General features: G+C 46.1%; 1 protein-coding gene across 3 annotated transcripts; it reads right to left on the reverse strand.

The window, feature by feature from the left end:
* Positions 1 to 6,248: 6,248 nt before the first annotated feature.
* Positions 6,249 to 13,129, reverse strand: IFT70B (intraflagellar transport 70B). Of its 3 annotated transcripts, XR_014784946.1 has the most exons (3): positions 10,825 to 13,129; positions 8,641 to 8,800; positions 6,249 to 6,386 (listed from the first exon to the last, which is right to left on the reverse strand). XR_014784946.1 is itself a non-coding variant. In XM_084814434.1 (2 exons), the coding sequence occupies exon 1, from the start codon at positions 12,874 to 12,876 to the stop codon at positions 10,870 to 10,872; it is 2,007 nt and encodes a 668-aa protein (XP_084670560.1). In that variant the 5' UTR covers positions 12,877 to 12,922; the 3' UTR covers positions 7,342 to 8,800; positions 10,825 to 10,869. The 3 variants fall into 3 exon arrangements, 1 of the variants encoding a protein (XP_084670560.1); XM_084814434.1 differs by lacking the exon at positions 6,249 to 6,386 and having other exon boundaries at positions 7,342 to 8,800; positions 10,825 to 12,922; XR_014784944.1 differs by lacking the exons at positions 6,249 to 6,386; positions 8,641 to 8,800 and adding an exon at positions 9,708 to 9,979 and having other exon boundaries at positions 10,021 to 12,932.
* Between the last annotated feature and the right edge of the window lie 5,963 nt (positions 13,130 to 19,092).

Consider the following 19,092-nt stretch of genomic DNA (forward strand, 5'->3'; position numbering starts at 1 on the left):
ATACTGGTTGATCCTCCATTTTTGAAAATATAAAATCCAGCTGTTGGTTGTGCCACTGGAAGCTTTCTTCTCAAGGCAAATTGGAGCATGGGGGAGGGAGTGGATTTAGTTTGGACAAAGGCAGGAATGAAACGTTGAATTCCTCCTCCCCACACTACAGTCCCAATCCAATTGTCCCCCCGCCCACCCCATGGCTATATATTTCTTTATTTTTAAATTGCACAAAGACTATTGATGTGATTAACCCAACATTTAGTTTGACCTTTAGCAATACAAATATATTGTCCAATCATGCACATTGCAGTTCCAAGAGCAGAATCCTCCACATTAGATTCTGGTCGCCAATTTCAATTTGCAGCTGGGTAGGAATTTCCCCCCCTCTAAGGTCCAGATTGGCCTAGGACCAAAGGAGAAGTTTTTCGCCTATGCCACACTGGCCAGGGTGGGAGCCGTTAGGGTCTGAGGCTTAATCAGCTTCCCAGACAAGTTCACCTGGTGCCTACAGTGTGCTCATTTCAGTGCCGGGTGAAGACCCTTTTATGCCCCCAGGCACTTTAGTTTTTCAGTTTGTTTTATATCTGGTATTGTATTTTGCATTGCTGCTAGCTTCTGTTTGGTTATTTTTACTTTTATATTGTATTTTTAAACTTTTAAATTTTATACTGTATCTTATTGTCTTGTATTTTATGGTTTTAGTCGTTGTGAACCACCCAGAGAGCTTCATCTATTGGGCTGTATAAAAATATAATAAATAAATAAATAAATAAGTGTGCATGACTGTTTGCCATTGTGCACACTTAACATTTCCCTCTCACAGAAAAGAATGTGTGTGCCTGTTGGAGGCGAGGCAAAGCTAACATATGCTTATGATACATGTGAACACGACCAGAGCTGCTGGCGTCTTCAGTAAAGCAGACAGGGATTTTTGTTTGTTTTTGTTTTAAAATATACAGTAGCCATCAAGAAGCTACGAATAGCTTTAGCAACCCAGGAAGCCAAGCACTCTAATTCAGTGCCTTGATTTTAGCAAGGAAACATGTTTTAATGTCTTTTAAATGGAATTCCTTCCCAAGAGCTATACGGCTGGATTCCCCTATGGTGGCTTTTAAGAGGGATTTTAAAACTTGCTTGTTTTTTCTGGCTTTTAATTGATGAGATTTTATTGTATTTGCCGCTGTTGCATATTTGAACTGCATTATATTGATTTGTATTGTATTTTGACTGCCTTATTTTAAAATGGCTTAAATTTAAGATGGGTTGATACTGAATTTTTCTGTTTTATATTGTCAGCTGTCTTGGGAAGAATATAGTTTTGAAAGGCGGCTAAGAAATATATTAAATAAAATACAATCAAAGGCCTAGAATTGTGAGCCACAAAATCTTGACCTCCGACTGCCTTCAGCTGTCAGTGTTTTTAGTAACAGAGCACTGAACTCTGTGATTCTGTACAATCGCATGTGAAGTAGATGGGATGCTTCTAGGCAGAAGCCTATTCCTTTCCTAATCTAGCACGATACAGTTTCTGGGTCTTAGGAGTGAATGCTATATGCAGGCCTTGTTTCGTTCACTCTGTATTGCTCACCTTTCAGGCGGGGGTGGGTGGGGCTTCGTAGACTGCCGCATATTCACCTCCATCCTTTTGAGGATGCTGACCCCCTGTGGGAGAAGAAGTTATTAGTGAATCTGGAAGCCCAATGTGTAGCTCACTAGCACCCTCTATAGGAGCGCCTGAGAATGGAATACAACCACAAAAGCCTGTGCATATGGATGTAAACAACACATGTACCGACCAGGTAGCGCTACTTAGTAAAGACATTCACAAGTCCTTAGTGAATAGATGTGAATCCCTCCAGATAGGAGAACTGCAGACCTGTCCTGTGCAGATCCTGTGCATGATCCATTTGGATTTGGTGGGACTTACTCTCAAGGGAAATGTGAAGGCATCCTCCATGTTTGCTGGTTTGTCCATTTAACATCTTCTGTGTTGCAATGACCACGAGGTAATAATCATGGTAAAGACCTGCTTTGAAATTGTACAGATTATCCAGCTATTTATTAGAAAACAAGATTGTTTAATTCCCAACAGGAGCTATGGGGTCATGTACCATCCATGCACCTCTGCATTTTTGCACGGCTAGGGCTACTTTACAGTCGGAAGCACTGACCCAAAGTAGGAGAGGGAGAATTAATTTCAGAACTAAAGACTGTTGTTTTGTTTTCTCATTCAGGGTGTGAAGATGCTCTGAGAATGGCGTTCCTCCACTCTACTCCTTACAGCAGTGTTTGAATACTATTCTGTGCTCGCCTCTCCCCTAGAGGCAAAGCATGCTATGAAAGTGATTGATAAAGCAGCAGCAGTCAGTCAGACTGTGCTACAATACTCATGACATAGGCAGTACACACAGAGAAAAAGGAAGAGCCCTACAGAGTGTGTTCGCTGTGAGTGGAGGAATGGAAGAAAGATGGAGAGAATGTGTTGTTTTGTGTATGCTTTTTCAAACTGGGGACAAAGGCATGATCTGTGCTACTGTAAAGGCTTACATCAGCCCTTTAAATTATGACTGGAAAGCTGTACATTAACTCCTGTTAGACAGAGCTGGAATAACCTTGCTCTTGCTACTGGCTGCAGCCCTTCCTTGTTTTCAGGATAGACAGCCCCACAGGGCTGAACGTGAAGCGTGGCCAATGTCCTCCAGCTCCAGAATTCTCAAGGGGAGAGGAAAGGTGGGGATGGAAGCCTTACACAATCAAAGACCTTATCCACACCTCTGATCCTGGCAGGAGCAAAAAGCTTACCCCCACATCAGATCTTGGTGATAGCTACTCCACAGCTGCTATCACTTCTTCAGGTTGTAAATGACTGAAAGGAGAAAAGATAACAAAGGAAAAGAAAGGGGTTTGAGAGAGAAGATAGATCTTTGATGTCTTATCTTTCTGCACACCTGGAGACATTACAAACCCCAAAAGACTCAAGGCTAAGACAAGAAAGACTCATTTGTGCCACCTTGGTTCCTGTTTTCCTGCACTTCCCTTAAGAAGCACGACTAGACGTTTGTTATAACTGTAACTTATTTCAGGTCAGAATGAGCACATTTAGAACTGATATGTAATCCAATGTCAAAGAAATGTATATTAATATTGTTTTTTAAAGAGCTGCCCTAAACAGATCTCGTATCCACTGGTGGCTTCTCTTCCAGTTAGCAAAGTACATCAAACCCACCATTTTGAAGAAAGGCAAACAAACCAAAATGTCAGCAACCAATGACATGTGCATGGGATAGGGACAATTTTGTATATTTATAGTTATTTTGAGGCTACACCACCAGAGAACCAGCAGAGGAGCACTAAAGGATCTGCAGGGTTCGCCTCCTACTTGCCTTGAAAGAGAATTGTTGTGTATGACATGTACTGTATGCCTGTGCTGCTGCATAGAGACTGATGGAGGAGGAGGAGGGAGGCAGGCCGGGGTGGGGAGGATCTAGGAGGAAAATGAATTTTGGAGGGAGGACGTTAATCAAAGAGGAAACAGTGCTTGAGCCCCCCTCCGCCCTGTACCCAGTTTATGGTCCTGGACAAATCACTCATTAGTTTGCCTTCTGTAAATTGGACGTTGCTTTAGGAAATGTTGGGTCAGAGTGGTTTGATGCTCAGGGCTCATGGGTCACCTTTGCCCCTTACTCAGTTTGTGGCCTTGGGCGACTTACTTGTCTCCATCTAGCCTGGCGCCGTTTCTAATCGCTAGCCAAATGCCTCAGGGAAGCTTACAAGCAGAGTATGAGAGCAACAGTTATTTGTCTCCACCACCTGGAACTCAGAGGTATTCTGCCTCTGGCCATTTAGCTAACATCAGTTTATAGAACATTCTCCATGAATCTGTCTAATCCATTTAAAAAGCCATTGGGCAGTGCAATTCTAGACAGGTCTACTCAGAAGAAAGCCCCATTCAGTTCAGTGGGACTTAGTCCTAGGCAAGTAGATATACATTGTAGGGAACCTGTGGCCCTCCAGATGTTGGACTACAACTTCCTTCACCCCTGGCAGTGCCAGTTCCAGGTTTTTGAGGGCTTTGGGCTAGACATCCTCCATGCCCCTCTCCCTCTACCTTCTCACTGCCATTGTCACCAACTGCTATTGTGCCTCCTCCTCTCTCTCGTCATTGTTCCCACTTGCTTGCTTGGCAGGCAGGCAGAGAACCAGGGAGCAAGGAAGCAGTGGCATCTCCTGCTCCTGCCTGCCAGTTGCCTGGGCCAGAGCAAGAGGCAGGTGAACAAGCAGGTTGCAAGGGTGGAGAGGAGGCTATTGTCAATAGGCTCCTGTTAGGGTGTGAGCTCTTGGCAATTACCCAACCATGCCTACCCTTGACACCAGCCTTGACCATGCTGACTGGGGCCGCTGGGAGTTGGACTCCAAAACCTGGGGAGTCATAGGTGCTCTCCATAGGACACACTTGCATGGGAGTACGTCCCTTTGAACTCAGTGGAGCTTACTTCTGAGTAGGCATGTGTAGGATTGCACTATAACTTACCATTTATTGGGCATCTCTACACCTTCAATTTATTGCACATTCATGATTGGCCACTCACTGAATTGTGTAGGTCCATTACATGATGTCATCATCGTCCAGTCATGATCCCCCCATTTCCATCCAAGTATCCCGTCTTGTCCTCAAACGGAAAAAATGTGGTATTTTCCCAAATATGCATAAAGGGAACACCATGACCTCCCTGTGTATTTCTCCCCTAGCATGAATGAACTGCTGTGTCTTGGCGGCTGTGGGTGGTTGTTGGGGGTGTGGTCATGATGGTGAAGGCAATGACAACAGGCTGTGGGGCATGTGACCTTCCTGTGCCTGCACCACTTTGGGGCCTTGCAATTTTCGGCCTGCAGCATTCTGAACAAAGCAGCAGAATGGCAGGGTGGCAAGGTGGCAGACCAGGTTGGCAGGCAGGTCGGCAGAGCAGCATGCTAGCCTTCTGACCTGCTGGGACGCCCCCTGCTGTGTATTCCCAGGAGTAATCGGCTCAGTAAACAGCAGAGATTGTCAAAAACACTGAAGGGGGAGGCCGAGGACCCAGGGAGATTGGGGGGGGCTGTCTGCATCTCAGTTCCCCTCCACCAGTAACGTCCAAGGGGAAGGAAAGGGGCAGGAACCAGGAAGGAGCTGTCGCTACACCCCAAGCCCGTGTAATGCTTTTTTGAGGAAAGGTGGCGATGCCTCTGAGCGGCATCATCACCCCCGTGAGAAGGAAAGAAATGACAAATAACATGATGGGGACAGACATCTAAAGAGAACCCAGTCCTGCAATGATACTAGATGGGGAAAGAGACGGTATTGATGTGGAATTCTCTGCCTGTGTGATGGAACCCCTTAAGTTTGCAGGTTCCCCAAGTTAATTATGTGAAGTACTTTCATTTGTTCATCCTTAACGTACTGCTAATCATTGCCATTGGATGATTCCCACCCCCATGCTAACAAGCTCCAATATAATGAGGGAGAAAAAAAATATCCATCCATGATTTTTACATCCAATGGAGTTCAGAGCACGCAACGGAGGCGTGCAATGTGAAAATGCATACTCTACTGGCTGTTCCCCTTCATAGCTAACAACAATATCTGTGGGCTTTGGCCCCTTGGGTCAAAGAAACGGACGGGAGCTTGATATTCCAGCAGGTGATGCTGGCCATGGAAACATAAAGGCTGATTTTGAAGTGAACGCATCCAGAGCCCATAAACATCATAGTGTAGCCAGCCATGAATAAAACCATAAAGAACTCTTCATTCAGCTTTTGCATTGCTTAGAGGGCATTCAAGATTTGAACTCCCAGGGTTTTGTTTTTTTTAAATGTCCACTGACTTTTACAGAAAATGCATAATGAATATTAAACAAAGCCCTGCTATTCCCTGTGTCATTGCCCATAGCCTGCACTTCATTCTCTGTACTGTGGAGTGACTTTTAAAACTTTTTGTAAAGGTCATGCTGCTTATGCTGAACAATGTATGTACAATTCCCCCTGTAAATTAGAAACATACTTTACTGCTGCCTGGTCTGCACTGCTCATGGAGGAGAACAAGATTTGAAATCAAAAGACCTCTTCCTGATGTGTAGTGGTTGTGGAGAACAGTTTAATGTAGGGTGGGAACAGATGACTACAGTACCATGTATTGCCACAAGTGTAGGTTTCAGCCACATGATGAGTCCAGGATTACCACATGCTGGCACCTACAAGGACTGACTCTCGGCATGATTATAGAAAAAGTCCGAAAGCAATGTTTTTATTAGACCAATCAAAATGTCACGTAATAGTGAGCAAGGTTTCGAGATCTTCAGAACTCTTCATCAGGCTAGGAGGGTGAAAAAAGCTGGCTGATGTTGAAGCCACGGACTCTGCATTTAGTCACAATATTCAGGTTCAGGAATGTGGGAAGAGAAAGCAAACCATTAGATTAGCCTCTGTTAATACCCCCAAGCCTGCTGGGATAAAGAAACATACAGTGGTTGATCTTCCAAGGTGGCAAGTGGTCAGTTGTTTTCACAAATATAGAAAGGAGCAACAGCTGCCTAGCACTAAGTACTGTTTGAATGAAGTCCTGTACAATCAGGCCATTTCATACAGTACTAGCTAAAAAGGGGGAGCGTCATCTTAATTCTCAGTAACATTTGCAGGAAGGTAATCCAGTGTGATTGGCAGTGTGGTTACTTAGTATTTCCCATGCCAGTTCTGCTAGCCCTGTCCACATGGTCAGCTTCTATCAAATGTTCCAGAGAGAATGTATTGCAAGCCTCTTCATGGTCGAGTATGAACCAGACCACAGTCTTATTATTTCAAGCTAAACCTTGTAGACCCATCGCCCCACTGGACCATTATTTAGCTTTCTAAAATTTGCCTGAAGCTTGTTAAGTGAAGGATGGAGAATGCCCAGCCCATGGACCCTCCATGGATTCCTCCAGGAGGTGAGGTTGGCCTCTGGGCCCTGCACCCTGGAGGAATCACTGCTGTTATCTCCAGTTACAGGTCGGAGATAACAGGGAGGAGTCCCCTCCCCACCGAGGTTCTGCAGAGGATGGTGAGAGGCAGACAAAGGAGGTGCCAAACTCAGCCAGTGCTGGAAGGAGCACTGATCAAATCCCTTTCTCCATGCTGGGAGAAACATGGAGTTGTATTTCTCTCACCAAAGGGAAATACAACATGGGTGGGGCTCATGATGTCACTTCGTATGGCCCACTGCAGAGTGCTGGGGGGGGAGATTCAGGCCCCCACCTTAAAGTAGTTCCTCACCCCTGCTATAAGTGCATGAGCAGTTAAAGGAAACAATCCACCAAACACAACAAACAATTTTTTAAAATGCACGGACAGTATTTAATACATTATTTTTCTCCCTGCACATACTGCTTAACAGGCAGTGTTAGATTTGCACAAATCTTCATTCTCCTTTGATTTCTGGAAGGGAAGATAAACTGTGTCCTATCTTCAGGCACCACTGAAATATGCTGCAGTTGTCTAGTGCCACCTTCTCTTACTGCTATTTAACTATTTGCATCAACTTCGACTTCCAAAAAACATTCAGAGTTGACTGATGGAGCTTATTCTTGGGTACTTGGTTTCAGAGACCCACTAATAAGTGATTTGGTACTTCCAGAGGGCCACTTGCAAATTTGGATTAGGTGAACCTATGTTGCATTCAGATCCCCAGAGATCAGCACTCAGCTTTACTGAGTGTTTAGGAAAAGAAAAAAAGACATTTTTCATCTGTACGTCTCTGGCTATCCAGAAAGTAACTCTCCATTTAAATGTATCTTAAAACTTCATACTGCTTTTTAAATATCCTCTATAGATTTCTCATACTTAAATACCCACAGGTAAATTTCTCTGCAAGAACCTTCCATTGTTCAGTGGTACAGCAGATTTATGAATCTGAGCCTTGTTCTCATATGCATTGGGTCCAGTGTCAAAACAGCATAGTGAAGGAGAAATAACACACCCTCCATCACACAGATGACCTTCCATGAGAGACCTTCATACAAATGTGCAAGTATGTAATTTGTCCGCTTGACTGAGGGAGGGTGGGATCACACCAGGCGCTTTCCTGCAATTGGTGGGGACATGGAGGCCACAGTTCACCTGGGGCATTATTTGCATGGGGAAGGAGAGCACTTTGCACTGTTCTCCCACCACACTGTTTCAACACTGGCCCCCACTGAACCAGGGCCAAGAATGCAATCATATGAACCTCTTACTTGAGAGTAAGCCCACCTATCTCAGTAGAGCTTCCATGTACATCAGGGGTCCCCAGCCTTTTTGGATCTGTGAGCACATAGGGGAATTTGAGAAACTGCTGTGGGTGGCACCACAAAATGGCATCCCACGGAAGTTGTGGCTAGTCACATAATGGCTGTCATGAGGGCCTGGCTAGTCAAAACAAAATAATTCACCCAAGAAAATGAATACAAGCAGAGAAAAGATCTGAACTCCAAAGCCAATCCACGTATTTGACTCCACAGAAGCACAACGAAGTACCCATTTAGGGTGCAACCCTATGCATGTTTACATGGAACACAACAGGAATTACTTCTGAGTAGGCCTACCTAGGATTGCCCTGCTCATCCTATCCCCAAACCCCAAAAGGAAAGTTTTCCCTACCTTGACTCCAGGCTCAGCCACTCTGTTCCCCACCTGCTGCTCCTACTTCCTCCTCTGCCATCCCAGGCCCTGCCTGGGAAGGTGCTGCATGTGTGTGCACGCGTGCGTGTTGTGTGAAGAATAAGAGAAGAGGCTGGGAAGAAACAGAAGAAGAGCAAGGCTGAGAGGGAGGGGGAAAGAGTGAGAGAAAGAGTGAGGCTAGGAGCAACCAGGAAGGGCACAAACAAGAAACATCAGGCCAAGCAGGTTACTAGAGGCTACTCCACAGGCAATGAATGGCCAACCAGCAGAGGCCACAACTTGTTTTCCAACACAGAAAGCTACAGCAAAATCCTAAGGGCCTCCCTCCACTTTCCCCCACCAGATAACCAGCAACCTAGGGTGCCTCCCAAACAGATGATTCATGCCAAGAGCAAGGTCCCCATGGAAGGATTCTAGATTGCTGGATGTCTCCCGGGGGCCAATGGTAGCCCTTAAGTTATCACATTCAAGCTTGCTCAGCTGGGAGATGAGATCCATGAGTTGCTAGGAGGAAGCTCTACATCTATGCTGAATCTGAAGGCTGGATAGTCACCAGAGCAGGATAGGCAGGAGCCGTGTGTATCCAGCTGTGTATCCCTGTGTGTTGGTGCATACATGGAGTCTTTAGTCTGGCCTTTACACATCACTGCAGGAAGGACCATGACCTTAATTAGGAATGGGTTGGATCCAGATTTAGTCATACTTAGAGTAGAACCACTGGAATCATTGGAACTAACTTAAGTATGACTAAGTCTGGATCCAACTTAATATAACTTCACGGTTACATGAGAGTTTCTGATTGGAGAATGTTTAACTAGTAATTTGTGTGTTATCACAATGATAATTTGATTCTCTTCTCAGGACAAAAATAACACATTATGGCAGATGCATGAATGAGTAAGTTTTTGCAAAGAGCAGTTGTGGAGCATGATCCAGGTTCAGACTGTAGTGCAGTTGGTTAGCTCTTTACTATGTGTTGTTTCTCTGATGAAACCCCCAAACCTGCTATTTGCTATTAGAAAAAATCTTCTGGTCACACCCCATGTCAACTCATCACTTCTTCATTCCAAAGTAGTAAGATATTAACAATTAGGCAGCACAATTTCCACTTTATTTTGGAAAACTTATTTTTGTTATATTTTAAAAATATATCTATGGTACTTTTCTAAAAGGAAGGTAATTTCTTAATAGGAAAAAAAGAATGAACAAATGTTAACCAGGATAAGAGAGTTCAACTCTGATTGATGATGGGAGCAATCCTATGGCTGCTAGTCAGCAGCTAGATGGCCATAGGATATGTGGGTTTCTGGGAACCCACCTCGGAGCCTGTGCTCTGAGGTGGGTTCCCAAAGAACCCACCTTCCCCCGCTCCTGCGCTGCCTCACAGGCAGCTCAGAACAGCCCCACGGTCCATGCTTGGAAGAGGAGCGTGGAGCAGTGAAAACAGGGTTCCCGAGCCGAGATTGGCTGTCTAGCTGCAGATGCAGGGTGGCTGAACCACAGAGGGGACAATCCCCTCCATGCTTCTCCTGCCTTGCATTGGATAGGCAGTCGCCTCCCAGTTTGGAGGTGGCCGCCTATCCCCATAGGACTGCACCCTAAGCAGTTCAATATTTCGTACCAAATTTGACTGTCAAATATTGAAGTATAATGATACCTAACATAGGCTCTTAGGGTGCTATCAGTCCTGTATTAATTTGGTACAAATAGTCAAATTTCATTTCAAACACTACAACAGACTACCAAAAAACTCAAGAAAACCAATATATATAATTATATATAGATATGGAGCAGTATCCAATGGGGCACTGCACCCCCGCTGATTCCGTTGCACCTCCATCAATTCCATCCCCCAATGAGACCTACACTTGTGAAACAGAGATTTAGCACTTCTGGGAGGAACCAGAAATGAGCAGAAAAGTTCATTTGTGGAACAGGGCAGGTCAGTAGAGCTCACATAAGGGAGTTCGGCCAACCTGTCCCAACCCAGAAAAGAGTGTTTCCACTAGTTTCAGGACTTCCGATAGGAAGCATTAAAACTCTGGTGCACAAACAGTGCATCCCATTTGCACAATGGAAACGGCAGGAGAGGCCGCTTGCACAACGGCCCCTTTGGATACTGCCCATATATATACATTATTCTGAAAAGCCAAAGTGACTCACTGATCTTCTGATCCCCAGCCATTTTGAATGGGAATGCCAGAGCAATTATTTATTCCACCCAATAACTTCGTACATCAGTGCCCTCAGCTGCCTAGCTTCATAGGTAACAGTGTTCTTCCCACTATGAATCTTCTCTTCCTCAAGAGGTTGTTCAATAACAGCTGGGATGTGTCGGCCATAAACTTCACAGTGCTCAAGAAATTGGACACATTCTTGAATGACACTGTCACGCACCATAATCACGTGTTTACACATATTTTCCAACAATGACAGGAAACATCTTTTCGCATAATACCAAGTGTCTGTACCCAGCTTTTTGTTGTAAGGCTCCAGACTCTTAATCACTCTTGAGATGCCAAAGTCAAAGTTCCCTTTGGCACAGTAAAGAGTCCCAATAACTAGGTTGACAATGCAGAGGTGATAGATCTTTTTATCCGGCTCATGGTATGAGAGCTGCTCTTCTTCCTTTTCAATCTTCCTCATCAGCTCCTCTGCCTCTTCATTTTGGCTAGTCATGATGTAGGAAACACACAAATTAGCCAGCACAATGGCACTGACCTGTAGGATGTTATCATAGTGTTTTTTTACAATAGGCTCATAGAAACCAATGGCCTCTTTGTATTTGTTCTCTTGCATGAACAGAACGTGAGCCACATTAAGTTTCCACACTTCATGATCCTTGCAGAAGTCCACTGACTTGTGGAACATCTTCTCCAGCATGGGATAGTTCTCCATGTCCCAATAAATCTTCGCCTGGGCCATAAAGACAGGGACATATTTCTCTAGTGTCTCATCATATTCATTAACTGCCTTCCTTAGAGCCTCATCATCTCGATTTTTCCTAGATTCCTGCACCTCCTTGGTCAGCTTTCTCAGCTGCTCAGTGAGGGCCCCGGCCAGCTCATCAAGCTTATGGAATGCCTCATCAGGGGCAGTTTGGCAAGTGATCATGGCATCTAAGAAGGTGTACAGATATGGGGTCAGAAGCTTATAGGTCAGGTGAGCATTCTCAGCCAGCACATCTGCAGCCAGGTCATAGTACTGGTACTTGCAGTAGAGAAGCAGCAGGTTCCCAAATGTCTCTGGCGGGCAGGGGTTCTGTTGCAGGAGGAACTGCAGCTTCTCAAAGCCTTCGGTGGGCCGCCGATCCATGTTCATCAGAGCTTGGTTGTGCAAGGTGACCGGGTCCAGCTCCTCCTCAGCCCGGGGTGGCATATCTGTGAGTGCCTCTTGACATGCCTGCAGGTTGCACAGCTGATACTCAATGGCAGCCTTGAGGTTGAAGGCCTCCACCAGGGCTGTGCGGTGCAGGAGCAAAGTGTTGCCGACGCTGCGGACATCCAGGCCCTCAGTGTTGGTGCCCACGCTCAGCTCCGGGTGTTGCTGCATGCCTCGCTCGATGATGTCCGCAATGTGCTTGAGGGCAGGGGCGTACTGCTTGGCAGCATAGCAGCACAGCGCCATGTTGTAGGACAGCTCCGGGCAGTAGCCCATCACCTGCATGGCCGAGGCAAACTTGCTGCAAGCCTCCTCGTGCTGCCCTTCGCGGTACAGCAGGCAGCCCATGTTCACCTCCGCATCCGGCAGCTCTGAGCGGTCTTCGGCCGCCCCGGGGCTCCCTTCCGTGGCGGCTGCCAGCTGCAGCTCCACCAGGGCCTTGGCGCTGGAGAGGTCGCCCTGAGCATACTGGGCAGCCGCCTGGAGGCGCAGCGCTCGGCTCTGGAAAGCCGGGACGTCGAGCAGCGGGATGGTGGCGCGCAGGGCCTCGGCGTAGAGCCCGGCCTTGTAGAGCGCCTGCGCGTGGTACAGCCGGTACTCGTGGAGCTCCGGGTGCAGCGCCCCCAGCTGCTCGTAGCACTCGGCCGCTGCCGCGAAGTCCTGCAGCTGGTAGTAGCAGTAGCCGAGCAGGGACAGGCCTGCCCGGGAGCGGCAACTCCTCTGCAGCTCGCTGCTAAGGATCCCCACCGCCTCCGCGAACCGCCCAGCCCGGATCAGCCCGTAAATTGCCGCGGTGAACTCCCCGTCGGCTATGGGAGCGACCGCCGAGGCCATCCTGGAGAGGCCTCCGGCCGCACGCAGAAAGCGTTGCCTAGGCAATGGCCGCCGCCGGAAGCGGAAGAAGCTCCGCCAACCCGGCGTCGGTTTCTATGGCAACGGCGCTCCCAGGAACCGGGAGAGCCCGGAACGTCATGACACCCGCGCCGGAAATTAACGTTTTTACTCTTCTGTATTTTATCTTCTCCTTCGCAACTGGGACGTTCATACGTTCGGAACGAAGCGCGTCCTTAGACGGCAAAGCGTGTGTGAACGACGGGACGCAGCGTGCAGCGCATATTCCGGTATACCATGCGCTCAACGGACTTTCTTCCCCGCCGAGCATTCTGGGACGTGTAGTTCCTTTCTGGAGGAGCTCGGCACGAGAAGCGGAGAGCGTTTCTGGGGCTTGTGACGTTCGATCGGCAGGGCGTGAGAAGGAGAAGGGACCGTGCCGGCAGCCTTTGCTGCGCTGTGGCTCGCTTTGCCTCTTGGCAGTAAAGGCTGCGGGCTGGGCTGGGCTGGGCAGCTGCGCCCTCCCCCTTCGTAAATCTGACAGGGAGACCAGCTGTATAGGAGGACGGGGCTTCTGTGTCTGCAATCGCTGGGTGGAGGAGAGGATTTTGGCAGGCTTAGCTTAAGGAGATAAAACTCAGCCTTGGAGGGACCAAGTACAGCACCTGCTTGCATGCAGAAGGTCTCAGGTTCAGTCCCTGCGGTCTCTAGGTATGCCAGGGGAGGAGTAAGCTGAAGCTGAACCCTGACAAGACCGAGGTACTTTTGGTGGGAGACAAGAGGAGGCTGGGGGATGTTGACCTGGTGTTGAATGGGGTACGGCTACCCTTGAAAGACCAGGTCCGCAGACGGGGGGTCATTTTAGACTCCCAGCTGTCCATGGAGGCTCAGGTGTCAGCTGTGAACCGGACAGCGCTGTACCAAATCCATCTGATATGGCGGCTGCGCCCCTACCTTCCCGACCATCTGCTCCCATCGGTAGTACGTGCCCTGGTCTCCTCTCGTTTAGACTACTGTAATGCGCTGTACGTGGGGTTACCCTTGAAGACGGTTTGGAAGCTGCAGCTGGTACAGAACGCGGCGGCTCGCCTGATTAAAAGCAGCCGCCGGCAAGATCACATCACTCCAGTGCTGAAGGAGTTGCACTGGTTACCAGTTGTTTTCCGAGCCAAATTCAAGGTGTTGATTTTGACCTTTAAAACCCTATATGGTTCCGGCCCAGCCTATCTCAAGGAGTGCCTCCAGCAGCTCCAGACAGGCCACTCAACATGATCAGCCTCAGATGGCCTTCTCTCTGTCCCATCAGCCAGGACAGCTAGACTGGTGGGGACGAAGGAGAGGGCCTTTTCTGTGGTGGCCCCCACTCTGTGGAACTCCCTGCCTAGGGAACTCCGCCATGCCCCCTCTTTAATGAGCTTCTGCCGTGCATTAAAAATGTGGTTGTTCAGGCAGGCATTTGGGGTGGGTTAGGGTATTTTAGAAAATGTTTTTATTGTAAAATTTTATTGTTTTAAACTGTTTTATTATATGCTTGTACATCGCCCAGAGTGGCTGGGTGACCAGCCAGATGGGCGATTAATAAAATAAATAAATAAATAAATAAATAAATAGGTAAGGCTAGGGGGAAAAATCCTGTCTGAAACCCTGGAGAGCCATTGCTGTCAGTCAGTGTCGACAACATTGGGCTAGCTGGACCTATGCGCTGATTCTGTATAAGGCAGCTTCCTGCATTCTTAGCTTTTCCCCAGCCTGGTGCCCTCCAGATGTTTTGGAGTATAACCTCCATCAGCCCTAGCCAGCATGTCCAATGGTCAGGAATTATGGGAGTGGTAGTCCCAAACATCTGCACAGCATCAGGTTGGGGAAGGCTGGTCTACTAGGTGGACAGTGCATTTGTATATTTCATTTTCTGGTGTTCTTGTTTTTACACCAACATGCTATGACTATCCATCTGTTGAGTGGTAAAAGAGACAAGGAAGAAATCAAGGACTTTATGGTAGTGATTGGGCTCAGGTGAACTCCCCATCCACCCCATAGAACAAAGAAAGATGTTCAAGTGAAAATCTTTGCATATAGAGGTTTTAAACATTATTAATATTAATTCTTAACATTTAAAAAACTGTCCTGGAAACTCATACATTGGAAAGGGAGAAATAAACTATCCAGTGTTATTAGAAGGGGCAGGTTGAGAAAGAGTGGCTTATGATAAACCTATAACGTAGTCTGCTGTTAAAACCTGCATATTGATGGCATGGGATTAAATGCTGAGGCTCAATGAGAGTGGTATGTTGCAGTGAAGTTGTGCTGTCTTCATATTGCATGTTGAGATGGGAGTTGCAACCATCCTCTATTATGAACTCTATATTTTGAACCCTATATTTCAGATAGGGGCTGCAGTTGATGGTTGCTTACAACAACTCTCCAATAACATATTTTAAAATGCTTACCTACATTATCTTTATTGGTGAAATACACTTTAGCCATTCTTTTATACAACCAACCAAAGGGTGTGTTTTGTTTAAAGTGTGCTTTAAATGCTAAGAAGTTGCACACAAATGCTCATTGCCTGCATTTGTTCGGTTTTGTTTGGGTAAAAGAATCCCACATGAAACCCACCTCAGGTTGCAAAAAAAGGCAAATCTAGTGAAATTGCCACCTTCACTTCACCAAAGCCATTCAATTGAATCCAAATCTATTGTACCCCATTCACTTGCATGCAAACATGTTATGCTCTCTACCACCATAACAAAGACCATATCAAACTGTAAGCCAGGAAGTGAGTGCTACTTAAGGGTTGTATCTAAAGGTTTGTATCCAATGTTAATTTAACTTAAGTTCCATTCATTTCTAAGTAGGATTAACATTGGATACACCCTACTGTCTATCTCTGTGGTTATGCAGGAGTGAGGAAAGTTGGGCCTACTAAATTCTCCTCTTTTAAACAGGTATTAAGCTGGAGAGTAGTGTGAGGTATGTGCACAAAAAAGGGAAGCAGAGAAAAAAAAAGAGAATGAACTAAAAGCATGAGTAGAGAAAGTTTGGAAAGAGTAAGGGATCTCTCCATCCAAGACTGCCAAATTTATCTTTTCCAAAGTCTGATTCAACTGAGTTTTACAAGCTAGGTTTATTATAGTATCAATATAACACTGCTCTGTTTAGCAAGGATGTACTCCTTAAAGCAAGGGTGAGCAGAAAGTAGATCTAGATCTATTGTTAGATCTCTGCATGATTTGAAGAAATCAGCTAAGATTTCTGATACACAATTGTGAAACAATAGCTGTAACAAAATGACTCCATCCTAAATTATACTGCTGAAATTAAGAAAACTTGTGGAAGGACTGGGGGCTCTATTCAGTCCTAGCACTCACCAAATTCCTGGGCTCAGAATTCTTCAATTTTAAGTGTATGTCTTCTTTTGCATCAGGCTCCAGTTGATGGATCTCGGGGTTCTAGTAAAAACATTAGATCCCACAAGCTGGATTTCTGCCTGCTCCTGCCGTAAGGCATTCATGGAAGGGATGTGCAGCAGGCCTTTGATAGTTTTGTAGACACACAGTTACAGTGCAGGCAGAGCATGCGACAGCTAAGAGCATGTTTGAGAATAAGCCCCCAATATTTCCCAATCATCCTTGTTTTGCTTCATGGAACATTACAGTCCTCAGCCTAATGGACTTCCCTTCCCACCTTCTAGCTGAAGTCACTAAAATATCAATATGTGTTCCTTGCACTCTGTCTTACATTTACTACAGAGTTCATATCTGGAATGTGCTGTGTGGATATAGATTTATGGTTAGATTCAAAGCCCCCTTCAAACCTTTACTTTCAGATGTTTACTACTTCTTTAAAAACAGACTTTCTTAATTTTCCTATTATAAATAAAAAGTTAGAAGAAGGTTTCTTAGTCTTTAAACGTTTTAAGATAAAAGCCTTGGAAAATGGCATAATGCTATTAAGCATTATTTCAGGCATTTGAAAAACACAAAAGAACTACAATTGTATGCGCACTTAGGTGTGAGAGGGAATTACATCCAAGATTTCAATCCAATGCATGTTGGACTTTGTTCTGTCTAAATAACATGACTGACTGAGGAATGCTGGGAATTATAAGATTTTTGTTCTGTCTAAACATGCATAGGATTATACCCTAAGGGCACACTCCTATGCATGTTTAGACAATGCTGGTAGTTGTAGGCCTGTTCTCCGTCTGCATAGGATTGAGCCCTAAGTAAATATGCATAGGATTGAGCCCTAAGTAAATATGCATAGCAGCCTTCTCCAACCTGGTGCCCTCTAGAGGTTTTGGACTATAACTCCCAGCATTCCTATCCCTTGGCCATGCTGACTGGGGCTGATGGGAACTGAAGTCCAAAACTTCTAGAGGGCACCAGGTTGGGGAAGGTTGATGTATATGATTAATTGCATGGCATGTAATACATGGGGCTTACGTTGAGTCCCATGAGGAAAGCTGACTACCTATGATTGAAAATAGCAATGCTGAAGTTTGTCATAAAAGTTTGAGGCAGAAAAATCAACAGTTTGTGTCCATGCAGGCCGCTTCCACTTTTGCAGGGTGAAGAAAGCATTCCTCATAGACAGATGGAGGGTCATTTTCAAATGAAAACACAAATCACAAACCAGAACTGGCATGGCCATTTCCTTTTCTTCTTACTGTCCTTCATTCACTTTGGATAGGACCTTAGGGAACAGAGGCTGATAGGCAGCACATTTAGTAGGGTCTTATAATTAATACTATAATTTGGTTAAGCAATAAATGCCATGCAGTGTTATAGAAAAACTACAGAATTAACCCTTCAAGGGGGTTCACCCTTTTGTTCAAGTACATTTGTGAACAGCCTAGGAAAGAATGTAAAGACAAGGAAATCTTGATAAAGCTGAGGTTTTCGGCTTCCAAAATGGCAAAAACTGCACACCTTGTAAAGCAGGAGTTGGAAACCTCAGGCTCAGGGGCAAAGTCTGGCCTTCCTGAGGCCTGAATCCAGCCCTCTGAGGTTCCCCAGATGGCTGTGCCCCCTTTCCCTGTCTCAACTTTCCTGGCTCTTATAGTATCCTGCCATTTTGTACTTGAGGAGTCATACAAATGGTGCTTCTCCACTACAAAGTTGTGGAGGGGCGCTGTTTGTCAGGGAGAGGTGGAGGGTGTGGGGGGGTGGGGGTTACCCCGACCATTGATTTGCAGGGTAGAAGTGGGACGCTGAAAACACAGGAAGCTGCCTTATGCCAAGTCAGACCATCTGATCCATCTAGCTCAGTATTGTCTGCACTGACTGGCAGCAATGGCTCTCCAGGGTTTCAGGCAAGAGCTTTCCCAGCTCTACCTGGAGACACTGGGGGTTGAACCCAGGACCTTCTCCATGCAAAGCAGGGGCTCTACCACTGAGCAACAGCCCCTCCTGGAGAGGAAGAGGTAAGCACTGCCTGCCTGATGCTTTCCCTTTTATCATTTTGCAAAGATCAGTCGGAAAGGCAAAATATATTCTCGTCTATGTGGTAACTCCCAATGATAATTTTTTAAATAAATGTTTAGTAGTTGATTTCAGGCATATTACAATTTGACTGTGAGGTCATGTTTAAATTGACACCATGCTATCACATCATGGCAAGAAAAAGGAGCTGCCCACACGACATCTAGTCTCCTGTGGTCATCCCATGTCATCCTGTGTTCCTCCCCCCTTGCCCATATTTGCTCACACTGCGGAAAACCCATTAACTGTTTTCTGGTGTGCCACGATCCGCAAAAATACAGTGGTGCAGCTGCCTGATTTCAGGCTCTTGCAGTGTTTTCATAGGTTCAGGCTGGCCAGGCAGCCAGTTTCTCCCTTGCTCAAGAAGCTGATCACACTTCTCTCTGGTGCTGCTGCTTTTTCCTTCACCCCCACCGCCACCCCTGAATATACTACACACATTGAGCTCCTGTTTAGCAACAAAATAAAGGGTGTTGTGTGTGTGGCAAGTAGTAATATTTGTAGCAAGTGCGGGGGGTTTTCTTTTGGTTTCTTCTCCAGAATTGCGTAATTCTCAAGTCTGAAGGTTTACTGCTGTGCTTTTACTCCTGACTAAGTGCATGCAGACCGATTTGGATTGGGACCATGGTGTTCTGAGAGGAGAGGGTTAAATGTCCCCCGCCCCATGCAGTTTTTCCTCCTCATATTACATTCCCCTCCCCCAGGAACCTTAAACGAATGCATACTTTTTTCTTTC

Source organism: Heloderma suspectum, chromosome 1 (assembly GCF_057233095.1).
Source record: "Heloderma suspectum isolate Gila_16-S chromosome 1, 16-S_ref, whole genome shotgun sequence".
NCBI classification, from domain to species: Eukaryota; Metazoa; Chordata; class Lepidosauria; order Squamata; family Helodermatidae; genus Heloderma; species Heloderma suspectum.

Coding starts and splice junctions, on each gene's coding strand:
- IFT70B (XM_084814434.1), bottom strand. CDS start 12,876: ATGGCCTCGGCGGTCGCTCCCATAGCCGACGGGGAGTTCACCGCGGCA.